Source organism: Schistocerca nitens, chromosome 11 (assembly GCF_023898315.1).
Source record: "Schistocerca nitens isolate TAMUIC-IGC-003100 chromosome 11, iqSchNite1.1, whole genome shotgun sequence".
Classification (NCBI taxonomy): domain Eukaryota; kingdom Metazoa; phylum Arthropoda; class Insecta; order Orthoptera; family Acrididae; genus Schistocerca; species Schistocerca nitens.
In genome coordinates, this window is record NC_064624.1 from 150050199 (window position 1) to 150065826 (window position 15628).

The window sequence follows — 15628 nt, forward strand, 5'->3', positions numbered from 1 at the left end:
TGTTACCACGTACTTATACGTTTGTGACTATTACAGCGCCATCTATCACAAATCGAAGAAAGTGGTCCAACTAAAACATTAATATTTCTTTACGTACTATACGAATATGCAATAAAAATGGGGGTTCCTATTTTAAAAGCCGGCCGCGGTGGTCTCGCGGTTCTAGGCGCGCAGTCCGGAACCGTGCGACTGCTACGGTCGATGGTTCGAATCCTGCCTCGGGCATGGATGTGTGTGATGTCCTTAGGTTAGTTAGGTTTAAGTAGTTCTAAGTTCTAGGGGACTAATGACCACAGCAGTTGAGTCCCATAGTGCTCAGAGCCATTTGAACCTATTTTAAAAAACGCAGTTGATATCCGTTTGACCTATGGAAGCGCCATCTAGCGGGCCAACCATAGCGCCATCTGGTTTCCCCCTTCAAGCTAGACAAGTTTCTTTCATTGTAGTTTTTTCGTTTGACGCTTATTTCGTGAGATATTTGGCCCGGTCACGATCAGTGGACCATCCTGTATATATACACGATAGTGGTGAAAGGTTAGCGTCACCATCGTCACCGACAACCTCTCATACAGAAGAACCTGATGTCACTCAGTTTACCAGGTCTTCTCTATGGTTTCTACAACTAAATCGGAAGTTATAAATAATAGCACCAAGAAACACTCAAACTATTTCATTTGCCTCATGTAAAAGTTTGTCAAATAGCCACATGTAACGATGCATACCAGTCACAACTTTCACGGGCTTTGACGTTAAAACGTCGCGATTTAACCTTGTGGATAACATTGGAAGTTCACCGAGGCTTTTTGCGGTTCATGCTGTGGTATATCGAGAGGTTGTAACAATGGAAAATTGTACTGAAATGCAGGAGGATCTGCAACGAATTTACGCATGGTGCAGGGAATGGCAATTGAATCTCAATGTAGACAAGTGTAATGTGCTGCGAATATATAGAAAGAAAGACCCTTTATCATTTAGCTATTATTTAGCAGGTCAGCAACTGGAAGCAGTTAATTCCATAAATTAACTGGGAGTAGGCATTAGTAGTGATTTAAACTGGAATGACCACATAAAATTAATCGTCGGTAAAGCAGATGCCAGACTGAGATCCATTGGAAGAATCCTAAGGAAATGCAATCCGAAAACAAAGGAAGCAGGTTACAGTACGCTTGTTCGCCCACTGCTTGAATACTGCTCAGCAGTGTGGGATCCGTACCAGATAGGGTTGATAGAAGAGAAAGAGAAGATCCAACGGAGAGCAGTGCGCTTCGTTACAGGATCATTTAGTAATCGCGAAGGCGTTACGGATATGATAGATAAACTCCAGTTGAAGACTCTGCAAGAGAGACGCTCAGTAGCTCGGTACGGGCTTTTGTTGAAGTTTCGAGAACATACCTTCACCGAGGAGTCAAGCAGTATATTTCTCCCTCCTACGTATATCTCGCGAAGAGACCGTGAGGGTAAAATGAGAGAGATTAGAGCCCACACAGAGGCATACCGACAATCCTTCTTTCCACGAAGAATACGAGACTGGAATAGAAGGAAGAACCGATAGAGGTACTCAAAGTACCCTCCGCCACACACCGTCCGGTGCCTTGCAGAGTATGGATGTAGATGTAGATGTTGTATACTGCTTTTGGAGTTGCCACACTGTGGCTTATAGGTTCACCGGCATTATAAGTACGAATCTCTTACTTACTGTACTGTACGGTAGTTCCCACTTCAGGCATTGGGGGGCCGCAGTGTGCTGGAACGAGTGCAAAACAGAATTATGGCCCAAATCTCTGCTCAGGATAGATGGCTGGTGCTGATACGTTACAAGTGTGCTTTTTTAATCCCTAAAACATGGGACCAAGTTGATGATCTTCCATTGTTAGACGCAATCGGTTGTCAGTAGATAACTGTTCAGTTTCTCCAGTGCAGTTACAGTCCAGTGTGGTTATTATTTAGTTCTAATTGCTGTACCAAAAATAAATGCAGATGTTAAAAGAGTATTCATTGGACAGATATATTATACTAGAACTGACATGTGATTACATTTTCACATAATTTGGGTGCATAGATCCTGAGAAATCAGTACCCAGAACAACAACGTCTGGCCATAATAACGGCCTCGATACGCCTGGGCATTGAGACAAACAGAGCTTGGCTGGCGTGTACAGGTACAGCTGCCCATGCAGCTTCAACACGATACCACAGTTCATCGAGAGTAGTGACTGGCGTATTGTGACGAGCCAGTTGCTCGGCCACCATGTACCAGACGTTTTCAATTGGTGAGAGATCTGGAGGGTTTCACAGGAATCGAATAAAGGGTAGAGCCACGGGTCAGTGCGAACAAGAGGTGACCGAGACGTGTGACCAATGACACCCCATACCATCACGCCGGGTGATACGCCAGTATGGCGATGAGGAATACATGCTTCCAATGTGCGTTCACCGCGATATTGCCAAACACGGATGCGACCATCATGATGCCGTAAACAGAACCTGGATTCATCCGAAAAATGGCGTTTTGCCATTCGTGCACGCAGGTTCGTCGTTGAGTACACCATCGCAGGCACTCCTCTCTGTGATACAGCGTCAAGGGTAACCGCAGCCCTGGTTCCTTGCTGAGAGTCCATGCTGCTGCCAACGTCGTCGAACTGTTCGTGCAGATGGTTGTTGTCTTGCAAACGTCCCCATCTGTTGACTCAGGGATCGAGACGTGGCTGCACGATCCGTTACAGCTGTGCAGATAAGATGCCGTCATCTCGACTGCCAGTGATACGAGGCCGTTGTGATCCAGCACGGCGTTCCGTATTACCCTCCTGAACCCACCGAATCCATATTCTTGTAGCAGTCATTGGATCTCGACCAACACGTGCAGCAATGTCGCGATACGATAAACCGCAATCGCGATAGGTTACAATCCGACCTTTAACAAAGTCGGAAACTTGATGGTACACATTTCTCCTCCTTACACGAGGCATCACAACAACGTTTCACCAGGCAACGCCGGTCAACTGCTGTTTGTGTATGAGAAATCGGTTGGAAACTTTCCTCATGTCAGCACGTTGTAGGTGTCGCCACTGGTGCCAACCTTGTGCGAATGCTCTAAGAAGCTAATCATTTGCATATCACAGCGTCTTCTTCCTGTCGGTTAAATTTCGCGTCTGTAGCACGTCATCTTCGTGGTGTAGCAATTTTAATAGCTAGTAGTGTACTTTAATTAGGACAGACTTTTCAGCTGTGGCACAACCCCATCATCATGTGTTCATTAACTTAGAGGAGATTTTTTTAAATAGAATATCCTAATGAGCACATTTTTTTTAACAACAGCATACTTCCAAAGAAGATACTCACCAGTTTTGTTCAAGTACGTCATCTTAAAATATGGCCGATGGTTGAGCTCACACGTTTGCCTGGCGGTTATGGCTGTTGTGATGCGCCGAACAGCTTGCAGTGACTGGGACAAGACACGGTGCCTCAGAGCATCCGTTTGCAGCGTTGTCACGTTCCATTCCGTATTATTCCACCTTTCAAAATAAAATGGAGGCAACTCATGTGACAAATGGTATACTGAAACTTGGCTGTAGTTTGTAGAATAGAATAGTGAAAACTGAACTCAACTTTCCCCTTCTCCAGTTTTTACGTTTACTGTTGGTACTGGTCACTAGAGACGAATTAAACTGTCGGACAGTTATTCTGGCGTAAATTATCACTGGTATACGAGTCTGCTGACATATTATGGTGAACTGAGCGGTCTCTTTTGAAATACTAAAATTCCCATTGTATTGTATTGTATTGTAAGCTGGGGGCCTAGAAACGGTGGAGAGGCTCCATCCCCGCCGCAGCCGCAGTGGTCCACAACCCCACGACGACTACCGCAGTCCACTTCACCCCTCGGCCGCCGCACACCGAACCACTCTTTCAGGGTTATTGTGTGGTTCGGCCCCCGGTGGACCCCCCAAGGAACGTCTCACACCAGACGAGTGTAACCCCAAATGTTTGCGTGGTAGATTAATGGTGGTGTACGAGTACGTGGAGAACGTGCTTGTGCAGCAATCGCCGAGATAGTGTAACTGAGGCGGCATAAAGGGAACCAGCGCGCATTCGCTGAGGCAGATGGAAAACCGCCTAAAAACCATCCACACACTGGCCGGTTCACCAGACTTCGACACAAATCCGCCGGGCGGATTCGTGCCGGGGACCAGGCGCTCCTTCCCGCCCAGAAAGCCGTGCGATAGACTGCACGGGCCCAAAATTCCCATAAAAACATTCGGCCAGAACTATGACAGACAACCTCTAAAAAAAAAAAAAAGTTGAAATGTGTGTGAAATCTTACGGTACTTAACTGCTAAGGTCATCAGTCCCTAAGCGTACACACTACTTATCCTAAATTATCCTAAGGACAAACACACACACCCATGCCCGAGGGAGGAGTCGAACCTCCGCCGGTACCGGCCGCAAAGTCCATGACTGCAGCGCCTCATACCGCTCTGCTAATCCCACGCGGCCCACCTCTAAAAAGATGGAGTAGGTAGTCCTGCACAACGTGTCTCACATCGTCTGCTCCTTGACACCATAGTCACAGGAAACACTTCCGCTGTAAGTCGACTTCTTGAAGATGTGACCACGTCTCCCTTGTGCTACTTGGATGACGCTGAACCTCGAGCTTTCATGACGAGGGAGATCAACCTGTGCAACCTTCCTCAGTTGGTGGATTCTGGAACACGCTACAGTAGAGTCTCGTCGACAGTTCGAGTCTCGATAGTTCGAACATCATTGCAAAACATAGATAGGGGGAGTACAGCTCAGTGACAAATCAGACAACAATGCAATCAACACCGAAAATTAGCTCGCTGCCCTGTTGCACGAACATCTGTTGTCAGTACGGCACGAAATACCCCGACTGCTGCCGGCTGCTACCGATCAAAACTGGGGAGTTCATACGCTGCTGTAGTTCCCAGTACATACCTGTATTGTACAGCGTTGTGTGTCGTTTTGTTTGTTGACTGTGTGTTCCGTTGTACACCTTACAAAGATGAGTGCTGTAACAAAAAAGAGGAAATTTGTGCCTTGCATCTAAAATTAGAAGCTCTAAGACAACTTGACAACGTCTCGAAACAATAAAAAAACTTGCTCTCGAATATGGTGTCGGTGAAGTTACTGTTGGTGACTGGCGAAGAAACTGACTTAAATTGGAACAGTTTTCTTCACAGAAATGCTCACACGAATCTCTCAGTCGAAGAAGTATAAAGAAGTCAGACTTCGGAAAAACAAGTGAGGCATTGTTCATGTGGTTTACCCAAGACAGACAGAAGGGTGCTCCGATTTCTGGCCCAATCTTGCAAGAAAAAACTTTGTTTTTCAGAAACCAGCTGCACGAAGGGGATGACAATTTCGCCGCTAGTGTGGGCTGGCTCGACATGTGGAAGAAAAGGTATGGAGTGCGTCAACTAGACGAATGCGGAGAAAAACTCTGGTGACGCTCAGCCCGTTTCAAAATTTATCGTCGAGTTTAAAAAAATCGTAACTGACGAATATTTGTCTAATGAACAAATATATAACTGTGACGAAACTGGGCCAAATTTTAAAATGTTACCAGCGAGAACACTTGCTTCTTGTGAAGAAAAAAGTGCTCCTGGGCGCAAAAAAAGCAAAGAGCGGCTCACAGTTATGGCAGCTTCACATGCAATTGGAAACCACAAACTAAAACTAGTTGTGATTGGGAAGTCTGCCAAGCCAAGAGCATTCCAGAATGTATCCATCTGAGCTCTTCCAGTTGTCTATATACATCAGAATAATGCCTGGATGAGTCAGGAAATCTTCAAGAACTGGTTTTTTAACTCATTTGTACCTGACTGTAAGAATTTTTTAAAAGAAAGGGGACTGCCATGCAAAGCAATTTTGCTCACGGATAATGCGTCCTCACAAGTGCAGGAGAACTGCAGTGCGACGGTAGCTGCGCCTTGTTTTTCCCACCAAACGTTACCTCTCTCATTCAGCCCATGGATCAGGGCGTTCTGGAATGTCTGGAAAAAAAAAGTATCGACGGCGATTGCTACAGTCAATCTCGCATTCCAAAGACAACGAAAGCATTGAAGGAGCTTTGAAGAAAGTGACTTTGAAGGACGTCGTGTACTGGATTAGCGAATCTTGGAGCGAAATAAAGTCAGACACAATTCCTAAGTCATGGAAAAAAATTCTACAGGAAAGTATACCAGACACAGAAACTGAAGATTCAGCAGATGAGGACGATCAACCATTGAGTAATTTAATCAGAAGATTGCCAGGGTGTGAAGAGGCAGAAGAGGTGGAAGTAGGCGAGTGGTTAAATGCGGACGAACACTTGGAAGTGACAGACTCTTCTAGAATTGACACGGTTAACATTCCATGGCAGTGTGAGAGTGACGAGGCAGAGGCTGCACTGATGATGAGTCACACCGATGGCTATTCTGTACGCTGCTCTCGAGGCCGCCGTATGCTACGTGGAACAACAGCCTGAGGCGACACCAACTGACCTACTGCTCCTGAGACGGTGGCGTGACATTGCCGCGAGGAAACGTTGCAGCTTCGCCAAACAAGAGACACTTCACTATTACTTGTCTACATAAATAATTATTGTTATTCTGCCAATGTAAATGCATGTGTAAATACTTTTATTTTAATAAAGTTCATATTTTGACCTGTATTACTTACAATATCACAATATTTCTTTTTCCCATTTAAATTTCAATAGTCCGAGTTTTCGATAGTTCGAGGTGGTTCCAGTCCCATTCACCTTGAACTATCGAGACTCTACTGTATTGAGGATTGAATTCACATTGGACTGTGTCTTAAGAATTAGCACCTTGGCATCTGATTGTGAGATTAGTGGGGGCAAAACTGGGTAAAATGGTTCAAATGGCTCTAAGCACTATAGGACTCAACATCTGTGGTCATGAGTCACCTACACTTAGAACTACTTAAACCTAACTAACCTAAGGACATCACACACATCCATGCCCGACGCGGGATTCGAACCTGCGACAGTAGCAACGGCGCCGTTCCGGACTGAGGTGCCTAGAACCGCTCGTCTACAGCAGCCGGCACAAAACTGGATAGAACCAGCTACCACTAACAAGGGAACCTGCCCATCGCACCCCCCCTCAGATTTAGTTATAAGTTGGCACAGTGGATAGGTCTTGAAAAACTGAACACAGATCAATCGAGAAAACAGGAAGAAGTTGTGTGGAAGTATGAAAAAAATAAGGAAAATATACAAACTGAGTAGTTCATGCGCAAGACAGGCAACATCAAGGACAGTGTAAGTTCAGGAGCGCCGTGGTCCCGTGGTTAGCGTGAGCAGCTGCGGAGTGTGAGGTCCTTGGTTCAAGTCTTCCCTGGAGTGAAAAGTTTAATTTTTTATTTTCACACAATTATTATCTGTCCGTCCGTCCATTCGGTGCGATCACTTTTTTGGGAGTGATTATCACATCCACTCGAAAACCTAAATCGGGCAAGGTAGAAGAATCTTTTTACCCATTCCCCAAGTGTACAAGTTAGGTGGGTCGATAACATAGACCTGTCATGTGACGCACATGCCGTCACCAGTGTCATATAGAATATATCAGACGTGTTTTCCTGTGGAGGAATCGGTTGACCTATGACCTTGCGATCAAATGTATTCGTTTCCCATTGGAGAGGCACGTCCTTTCGTCTACTAATCGCACGGTATTGCGGTGCGGTCGCAAAATACAGACACTAAACTTATTACAGTGAAAAGAGACGTCAATAAACGAACGGACAGATAATAACTGTCTGAAAATAAAAAATTAAATCTTTTCACTCGAGGGAAGACTTGAACTAAGGACCTCACGTTCCGCAGCTGCTCACGCTAACCACGGGACCACGGCGCTCCTGCCCTCAGATTGTCCTTGATGTTGCTTATCATGCGCATGCACTACTCAGTTTGTATATTTTGCTTATTTTTTTTCGTACTTCCACACAACTTCTTCCTGTTTTCTCGATTGATCTGTGTTCAGTTTTTCAAGGCCTATCCATTGTGCCAATTTATAACTAAATCTGAGGGGGGTGCGATGGGGAGGTTCCCTTGTAAGTAGGAGCTGTTGTGGCAATACCGTTAATAGTCAACACAGCCTATTCTTATTTGTACGTGCCATGTTCTTCCATGATTTAGTGCAATATTCAGCAGCTTAATGTCCAAGTGAAATTGCAACGTTGCATTGTTCATCTGCATTTCCTCCCCAGTTGTTTGCGGCAATGTGGTGCAATAGATTTACTATGGAACCAAACGCCTTTGACAGACTAGCGCAGTCCTGCATAAATGACAGTGACAGGCAGAGGGAAGTACCTAGATAGCTGTGGGAAACTTTGATCCCATCTAGGTGCACATATAACTGCCTGTGTACCTCTTTACTATGGAGATGGAACGCTGGGAGCTCTGTTTTACTTGGATTTTGCTGGACTTCACTCGATGAATTTGGTCTCTAGTAGGCATCCATTACGAATGACAGTAAAAAACTACCTAGGGCCTTGATGTGTGAGGAAACTGGATAAGGGGACACGTGAAATGGAACCTGCAGCAATGGCATGGGTTTCTGCTCACTAGAGGGTACAGGTTTCGAATGACGTCTGGAAATCGTCATACAAGACTGTAAAGGTGGCAAGTCTCTGATCCCAGGTTCAGCAGAGGGATGGATCGGTCATACTGTAAGTAGCCTGTTTATGTGTCTGTATGTTTGCAGCGCAATAGACTGCACTACTAAGTCTGATAGCACTGCGACTCTGTGGCTGGTGGGACTAGCAGCTGGAAGTTAACAAATCAAATCAAATCAAATCGTTCTGAGCACTATGGGACTTAACATTGCAGGTCATCGGTCCCCTAGAACTTAGAACTACTTAAACCTAATTAACCTAAGGACATCGCACATTCCATGCCCGAGGCGGCATTCGAACCTGCGACCGTAGCAGCAGCGCGGTTCCGGACTGAACAGCTTAGAACCGCTCGGGCACAGCGGAACTTAACAGTCAGCGTTGATGGAAGTTGAAGGTGAACAGCCAGCAGTGGTGGATGTTAGAGGTTAATAATTAGTAGTGTTGGAGATTTGCAGTATTAGTGCAAGTGGACGGTCTGAATATATATCTGTCATTGAGATTTATTACTGATGATTATATAATTTTTGAACTGGTTGTCACATTCTTAAGGTAAATACGTTGTTTGCTCTGCAACAAAATCTTTCCTTTGCTATCTACATGCCTATTAGTAGTTAGAGCCTTCAGTAGTTAGAATCTTTTATTTAGCTGGCAGTATTGGTGCTCGCGGCATTGCTGTAGTTCGTGTAATGAAGATTTTTGTGAGGTGAGCGACGTACGACATGTATGGGTTATTGCTAGGATTTCTTCTTATTCAGGGCCTTTCTTTTGAGTTAATTTGAAAGCAGTCAGATCGCGTTACCGTTGAATATTGTGAGTAATTAATAACTAAGAAAAGTTTGAGTTCTGTTTGTCAGGGCAAATTCTGTAGGTCAGAAATGATATGATAAAGCAAAGAGACAGTATAGTCAATTTCACATAGTAAATTTTTATTTACTTAGACTGCCTACAGGAAAATTAGAGAGACCTTTGGATATAAGAGAACCACTTGTATGAACATCAAGAGCTCAGATGGAAACCCAGTTCTAAGCAAAGAAGGGAAAGCAGAAAGGTGGAAGGAGTATATAGAGGGTCTATACAAGGGAGATGTACTTGAGGACAATATTATGGAAATGGAAGAGGATGTAGATGAAGATGAAATGGGAGATACGATACTGCGTGAAGAGTTTGACAGAGCACTGAAAGACCTGAGTCGAAACAAGGCCCCAGGAGTAGACAACATTCCATTGGAACTACTGACGGCCTTGGGAGAGCCAGTCCTGACAATACTCTACCATTTGGTGAGCAAGTTGTATGAAACAGGCGAAATACCCTCAGACTTCAAGAAGAATATAATAATTAAAATCCCAAAGAAAGCGGGTGTTGACAGATGTGAAAATTACCGAACAATCAGTTTAATAAGTCACAGCTGCAAAATACTAACACGAATTCTTCACAGACGAATGGAAAAACTAGTAGAAGCCGATCTCGGGGAAGATCAGTTGGGATTCCGTAGAAATACTGGAACACGTGAGGCAATACTGACCTTACGACTTATCTTAGAAGAAAGATTAAGGAAAGGCAAACTTACGTTTCTAGCATTTGTAGACTTAGAGAAAGCTTTTGACAATGTTGACTGGAATACTCTCTTTCAAATTCTAAAGGTGGCGGGGGTAAAATACAGGGAGCGAAAGGCTATTTACAATTTGTACAGAAACCAGATGGCAGTTATAAGAGTCGAGGGACATGAAAGGGAAGCAGTGGTTGGAAAGGGAGTAAGACAGGGTTGTAGCCTCTCCCCGATGTTATTCAATCTGTATATTGAGCAAGCAGTAAAGGAAACAAAAGAAAAATTCGGAGTAGGTATTAAAATCCATGGAGAAGAAATAAAAACTTTGAGGTTCGCCGATGACATTGTAATTCTGTCAGAGACAGCAAAGGACTTGGAAGAGCAGTTGAACGGAATGGATGGTGTCTTGAAGGGAGGATATAAGATGAACATCAACAAAAGCAAAACGAGGATAATGGAATGTAGTCGAATTAAGTCGGGTGCTGTTGAGGGTATTAGATTAGAAAATGAGACACATAAAGTAGTAAAGGAGTTTTGCTATTTGGGGAGCAAAATAACTGATGATGGTCGAAGTAGAGAGGATATAAAATGTAGACTGGCAATGGCAAGGAAAGCGTTTCTGAAGAAGAGAAATTTGTTTACATCGAGTATAGATTTAAGTGTCAGGAAGCCATTTCTGAAAGTATTTGTATGGAGTGTAGCCATGTATGGAAGTGAAACATGGACGATAAATAGTTTGGACAAGAAGAGAATAGAAGCTTTTGAAATGTGGTGCTACAGAAGAATGCTGAAGATTAGATGGGTAGATCACATAACTAATGAGGAAGTATTGAATAGGATTGGGGAGAAGAGAAGTTTCTGGCACAACTTGACCAGAAGAAGGGATCGGCTGGTAGGACATGTTCTGAGGCATCAAGGGATCACCAATTTAGTATTGGAGGGCAGCGTGGAGGGTAAAAATCGTAGAGGGAGACCAAGAGATGAATACACTAAGCAGATTCAGAAGGATGTAGGCTGCAGTAGGTACTGGGAGATGAAGAAGCTTGCACAGGATAGAGTAGCATGGAGAGCTGCATCAAACCAGTCTCAGGACTGAAGACCACAACAACAACAACAGACTGAAATAACTGGGAAGGTGAAACTTCTGAATTTAATTCTGAAACTGCTGAATCAAATTGACGTACTGAACCTACTGTCTCTTTGCTATTCTTATCATCTCAAAACGGACCCACAATATCCTGGCGCAACGCAATATGACTGCTCAAAATGATAACGTGACCCCAAATAATTAATACAAAAGAATGGCCCTGAATTACTTGAGATCCTTATAATAACCCATATATAAGTCCCTCACCTCACAAAAATCTTCATTACACGAACTACAGCAATGCCGCAAGCACCAATACTGCCAGCTAAATAAAAGATTCTAACTACTGAAGGCTCTAACTACTAATAGGCATGTTGTTAACAAAGGAAAGATTTTATTGCAGAGCAAACAATGTACTTACCTTAAAATGTGACAACCAGTTAAAAAATTATTTAATCATCAGGAATAAATCTCAATGACAGATATACATTCAGACTGTCTGCTTGTGCTAATACTGCAAACCTCCAACACTGCTAATTATGAACTTGTAACCTCCATCACTGCTGACTCCTCACTCCCAACTTCCACCACTGTTGGCTGCTCACATCCTACTTCCAACTGTGAGTCCGACCAGCGACTGAGTGCGCACAGTGCTGTCAGAGTTATTTATGCAGTCTATTGCGCTGCCAACATACAGACACATAAACAGGTTACTTACAATATTCTTGGCTGCTATTATATACGGGTATCTGACACTTACCATTCATATGGAAAACAATGTAAGTGTTGTGCTGTATCAGAAAAGGATCCTTCAAACTTTTGGTCAGTCCTACGAACAACATGCTGTGTATTTGTCTTGCAACACGATACTGCTCGGCAACATCGTGGGCTCCACACAAACATCATCCTACAGTGGACAAATCAAATGTATGGAACAGCTAGTTGCATCTGTTAACTGGCTGTTGGGACTAGATCAGGGCTTCACAACATACATGCTCGCGGAGCAAGCTGTGAGCAGCAAGGGGAGAGCACGGAGCAGCGCGAGCACGCTACCCCCACTACCGGACCAGAGCGGAGAGTGAGGAGAGTCACGTGGGGCAGACAACAGCTGCAGCCAGTCGATGTAAATCCGCGGCCACCTGCAGGGATATCACTCACGAATTATTACTGCGACAAATGAAACAAATAAAGGAGAATGTACACGTGCCACATAATTTTATTAGCTTAGTGTATGCCTCTACCATCTGTAGACACTGAAACTAAAGAATTCCACGACAATCCTATATTTTCAACACTTTCTTCAACACTACTTAAAATATCACCTCCGGTTGTAGTGTTCTTCATGGCTACTACATCGAGGAGCTCCTCCCTCACCTGAAGATCTCTTTTAACACCTCTAATAAATATGGCAAGCTGCGCTGTTCCAGTAATATCAACACTTTCGTCCAGAGCTAGAGAATACGCCATAAAATCTTTACAGATATTTGCAAGCTGCCTCTGGACGTCGTCTGCCATGTCCTGTATGCGACGCATAATGGTCATTTTAGGTAATGGCACAATCCGAAACTGTTCAACTTGAGATGGACACAAATGTTCCGCTGCAACTACCAAACATTCCTTTATTAAATCGCCATCAGTTAAGGGGCGCAGGGATTTTGCTAAAAGCAAAGCAATTTTGTAACCCACTCTGAGAGCTGCCTCAGTTGATTTTTCTTCATCGTCCAGATCTTCATCGGATAGCTTCCTTTTAAGTTTAATAACTTCCTGTGCACGATCTGGTCAATCACATTTTCCACGTCCGTAGTCTTTTGTGTGGTACGACATATAATGTCGCTGCAAATTAAATTTCATAAAAGAATTCAGTGTTTTGTGACATACTAAACATTTTGCAACACCATCTTTTTCGGTAAACAAATACAATTCCCCCCAATTGGGGTTGAACTGCGAAAGCATGGTTGGGGTTACACAACGGCGACTTCACATGATTCTTAACCAGTGAAGAGCTGATCGTAGTACTTTAAACGTTACACAGTCAGCGCGAATTCAATAGGCATACTGCGGCACTATTCAAACGTGCGCGCACATTTCCTCTCCCTCCCCTCCCTCCCTACTCCGCGACCTTGCAGCTGCTCGCGAGCACGTGCCTGAGCAGACGCGAGTACTCACGCTCAAAACCGGCCAGTTGTTAAGCCCTGGACTAGATGAAACCATCTGTTAACTGAGTGAGTCTGTTGGGACTAGATGAAACTTGATTGTCACAGGAACCATCCTCACACACTGGATGACGGCAGGAAGCCCACTGCTGAAGAAGAGAGACACGCTGGAGCAGAAACGCATCGACCACCCTGCTGCCAGCATGCCATGTAGAATCCAAGCCATCGGTCAGGTGGTGAATTCACATATTTATTCTATGATAGCTATTTATTTAATTCCTCATAATCTGTATCATGTTCCTACTGATTGATGAACATCTGATGCTGATAATATGGGTGATATTGCTGACTGCAAGGATAGAGCTTGTAATGGTCCGCCTGGTCGTAGATATTGCTAATTGCTGTAATCGCACTATTTAACTCCAATTTACGGAGCTTGTTAGCAATTGTTGTTAGGTTGGCGCCATTAAAATGTATTGTATTGTAGTAATCGCTGCTGCTTGCTGGATCGCTGCTGTGTCTCGATGCTGATGCTGGCTCTAAATCTGGTTGTCTAGGGTAAACACATGAGGTCCCGTGTTTTTCATGTGCTTTTGATGATAAAGAACGAGCGAAACCAACACATATGTAAACATGAAACATTTATTACTTTGGTGGCCATATTAATTCCACTGTCCACCAAAGACCATAACACAACACAAAGTAGTACTTCCTTTACATGTTCTTTGCATTGTTTTTCCATCCCAAACAATAACACAGAAACACACTTCACCAAAGTGACATTCCGACTGCCCCGACTGCCTCCGACTGCCTCCCGACCCTTCTCGCTGCTTGCATTTATAACATTGTCAAAGAACTACTAAAAAGAGATATAGTTTATGAGTCACATGTACATCTGTTATCATAATTTGTGCAGAAAAGTTATTAATTTGCATCGAGTGACATAATTTAACATGTTATTAAAATGACAGACAGATTTGTTGACTTGACAGAATAATTCTTTGTTACAAAAAGGCCGTGTTTTAGAAGTTTGTCAATTGACTTCTCTAATTTGCATAAATAAGTAAGTAACATGAATTATTAAGAATTATATTGGTTTTCGTCTAAAATAGGATTGATTACGTGAATACTGAGTGAATACGCTCCTAGTGAACAAATAGGTTTCACTGGGTGATTTTTATTTAAGGAGATCCAAAATACCTAAGTTGGCCACTATTTTTCGTACTTCATATTAATTATTTAAGATAAACTTAGTGTTTTTCATGATGACATTTGCTGTATCAGTGATCAAGTGATATAAACTTTTGTGTGGGTCAGTTATTCAGTATAATTAAATGGGTTGACTGTTTATGGAGACATGTTATGCAATCATTGTTAACATACACAATAACTTTTTCTATAATCATAAATACTCGTTAAACTGGTTGAATTTGGAAGGTATCGCATACTTCGGGAAAGTAAAGCCTTTAATATGTTCCGTTACAAGCTGCTACACGTCTTAATTTGTCTGTGTAATTAATTGCATGTCCCACACTTGTGGTGTTTACTGATTAATGGAGTCATGGATGGGCCACACAGCAGCAGGGGCAAGGGGGGGGGGGTCGCCCTGGTGACCAGCTATGGGTGCACCCCCTCAGGAGAACGACTATGTCCTATAGAGACTGGGCTGCTTGGAGCAGAGGATGGAGACTTGGCTACTGACTCTGCGAGGTAGGAGTTTACAAGTACCTTATTGTCCAGCAAGGCACTGTCTAGGCGTATGCAGTCAAGATCCCATGAACTGCGGCCAGCGAGCTGTATGATCCGGGACTCTGGCTAAACAGCCCAGTATAATGAACAGTGTCGTGTGCCCAGCCAGTGCAGAATAATTTATGTTTACAAGTTGGCATCACTGGGCGACTGGAAGGTGCCAGGCTAGTCGAGAGATTCTCATCTCTGCTTTCTTGTGGGATACTCGCTGGCTGTTTATTGTCGAATACTTTCTCTTTTCTCCTTGTGGGGGCGAAAGTATAACAGCTAGGTTCCACTCCACGTGGTGTGAGAATTTCTCTCTCTCGCAGTGTGGGATGGTAGCTTATTGGGTGATCTAAAAAAAATATATGTAAGTGAAAGTGGAAACAGGCCACTGGGGTGCCTCTAAGGATGACAATCTCTCATGACTCACTGTTCCTTGCAAAAACTCGTCAAATTAATCTAGTTCTGATT

The 15628-nt window shown here is 43.7% G+C and overlaps 1 protein-coding gene across 1 annotated transcript in view; it reads right to left on the bottom strand.

Moving 5' to 3' along the window:
• The window catches only part of LOC126212729 (uncharacterized), a 173109-nt gene that overhangs the window by 85244 nt on the left and 72237 nt on the right, over positions 1-15628 (bottom strand). Inside the window, exon 3 of the mRNA XM_049940140.1 lies at positions 3340-3512. Within this exon, the coding sequence (XP_049796097.1) occupies positions 3340-3512 (173 nt within the window). The remainder of the gene's footprint in view (positions 1-3339; positions 3513-15628) is intronic.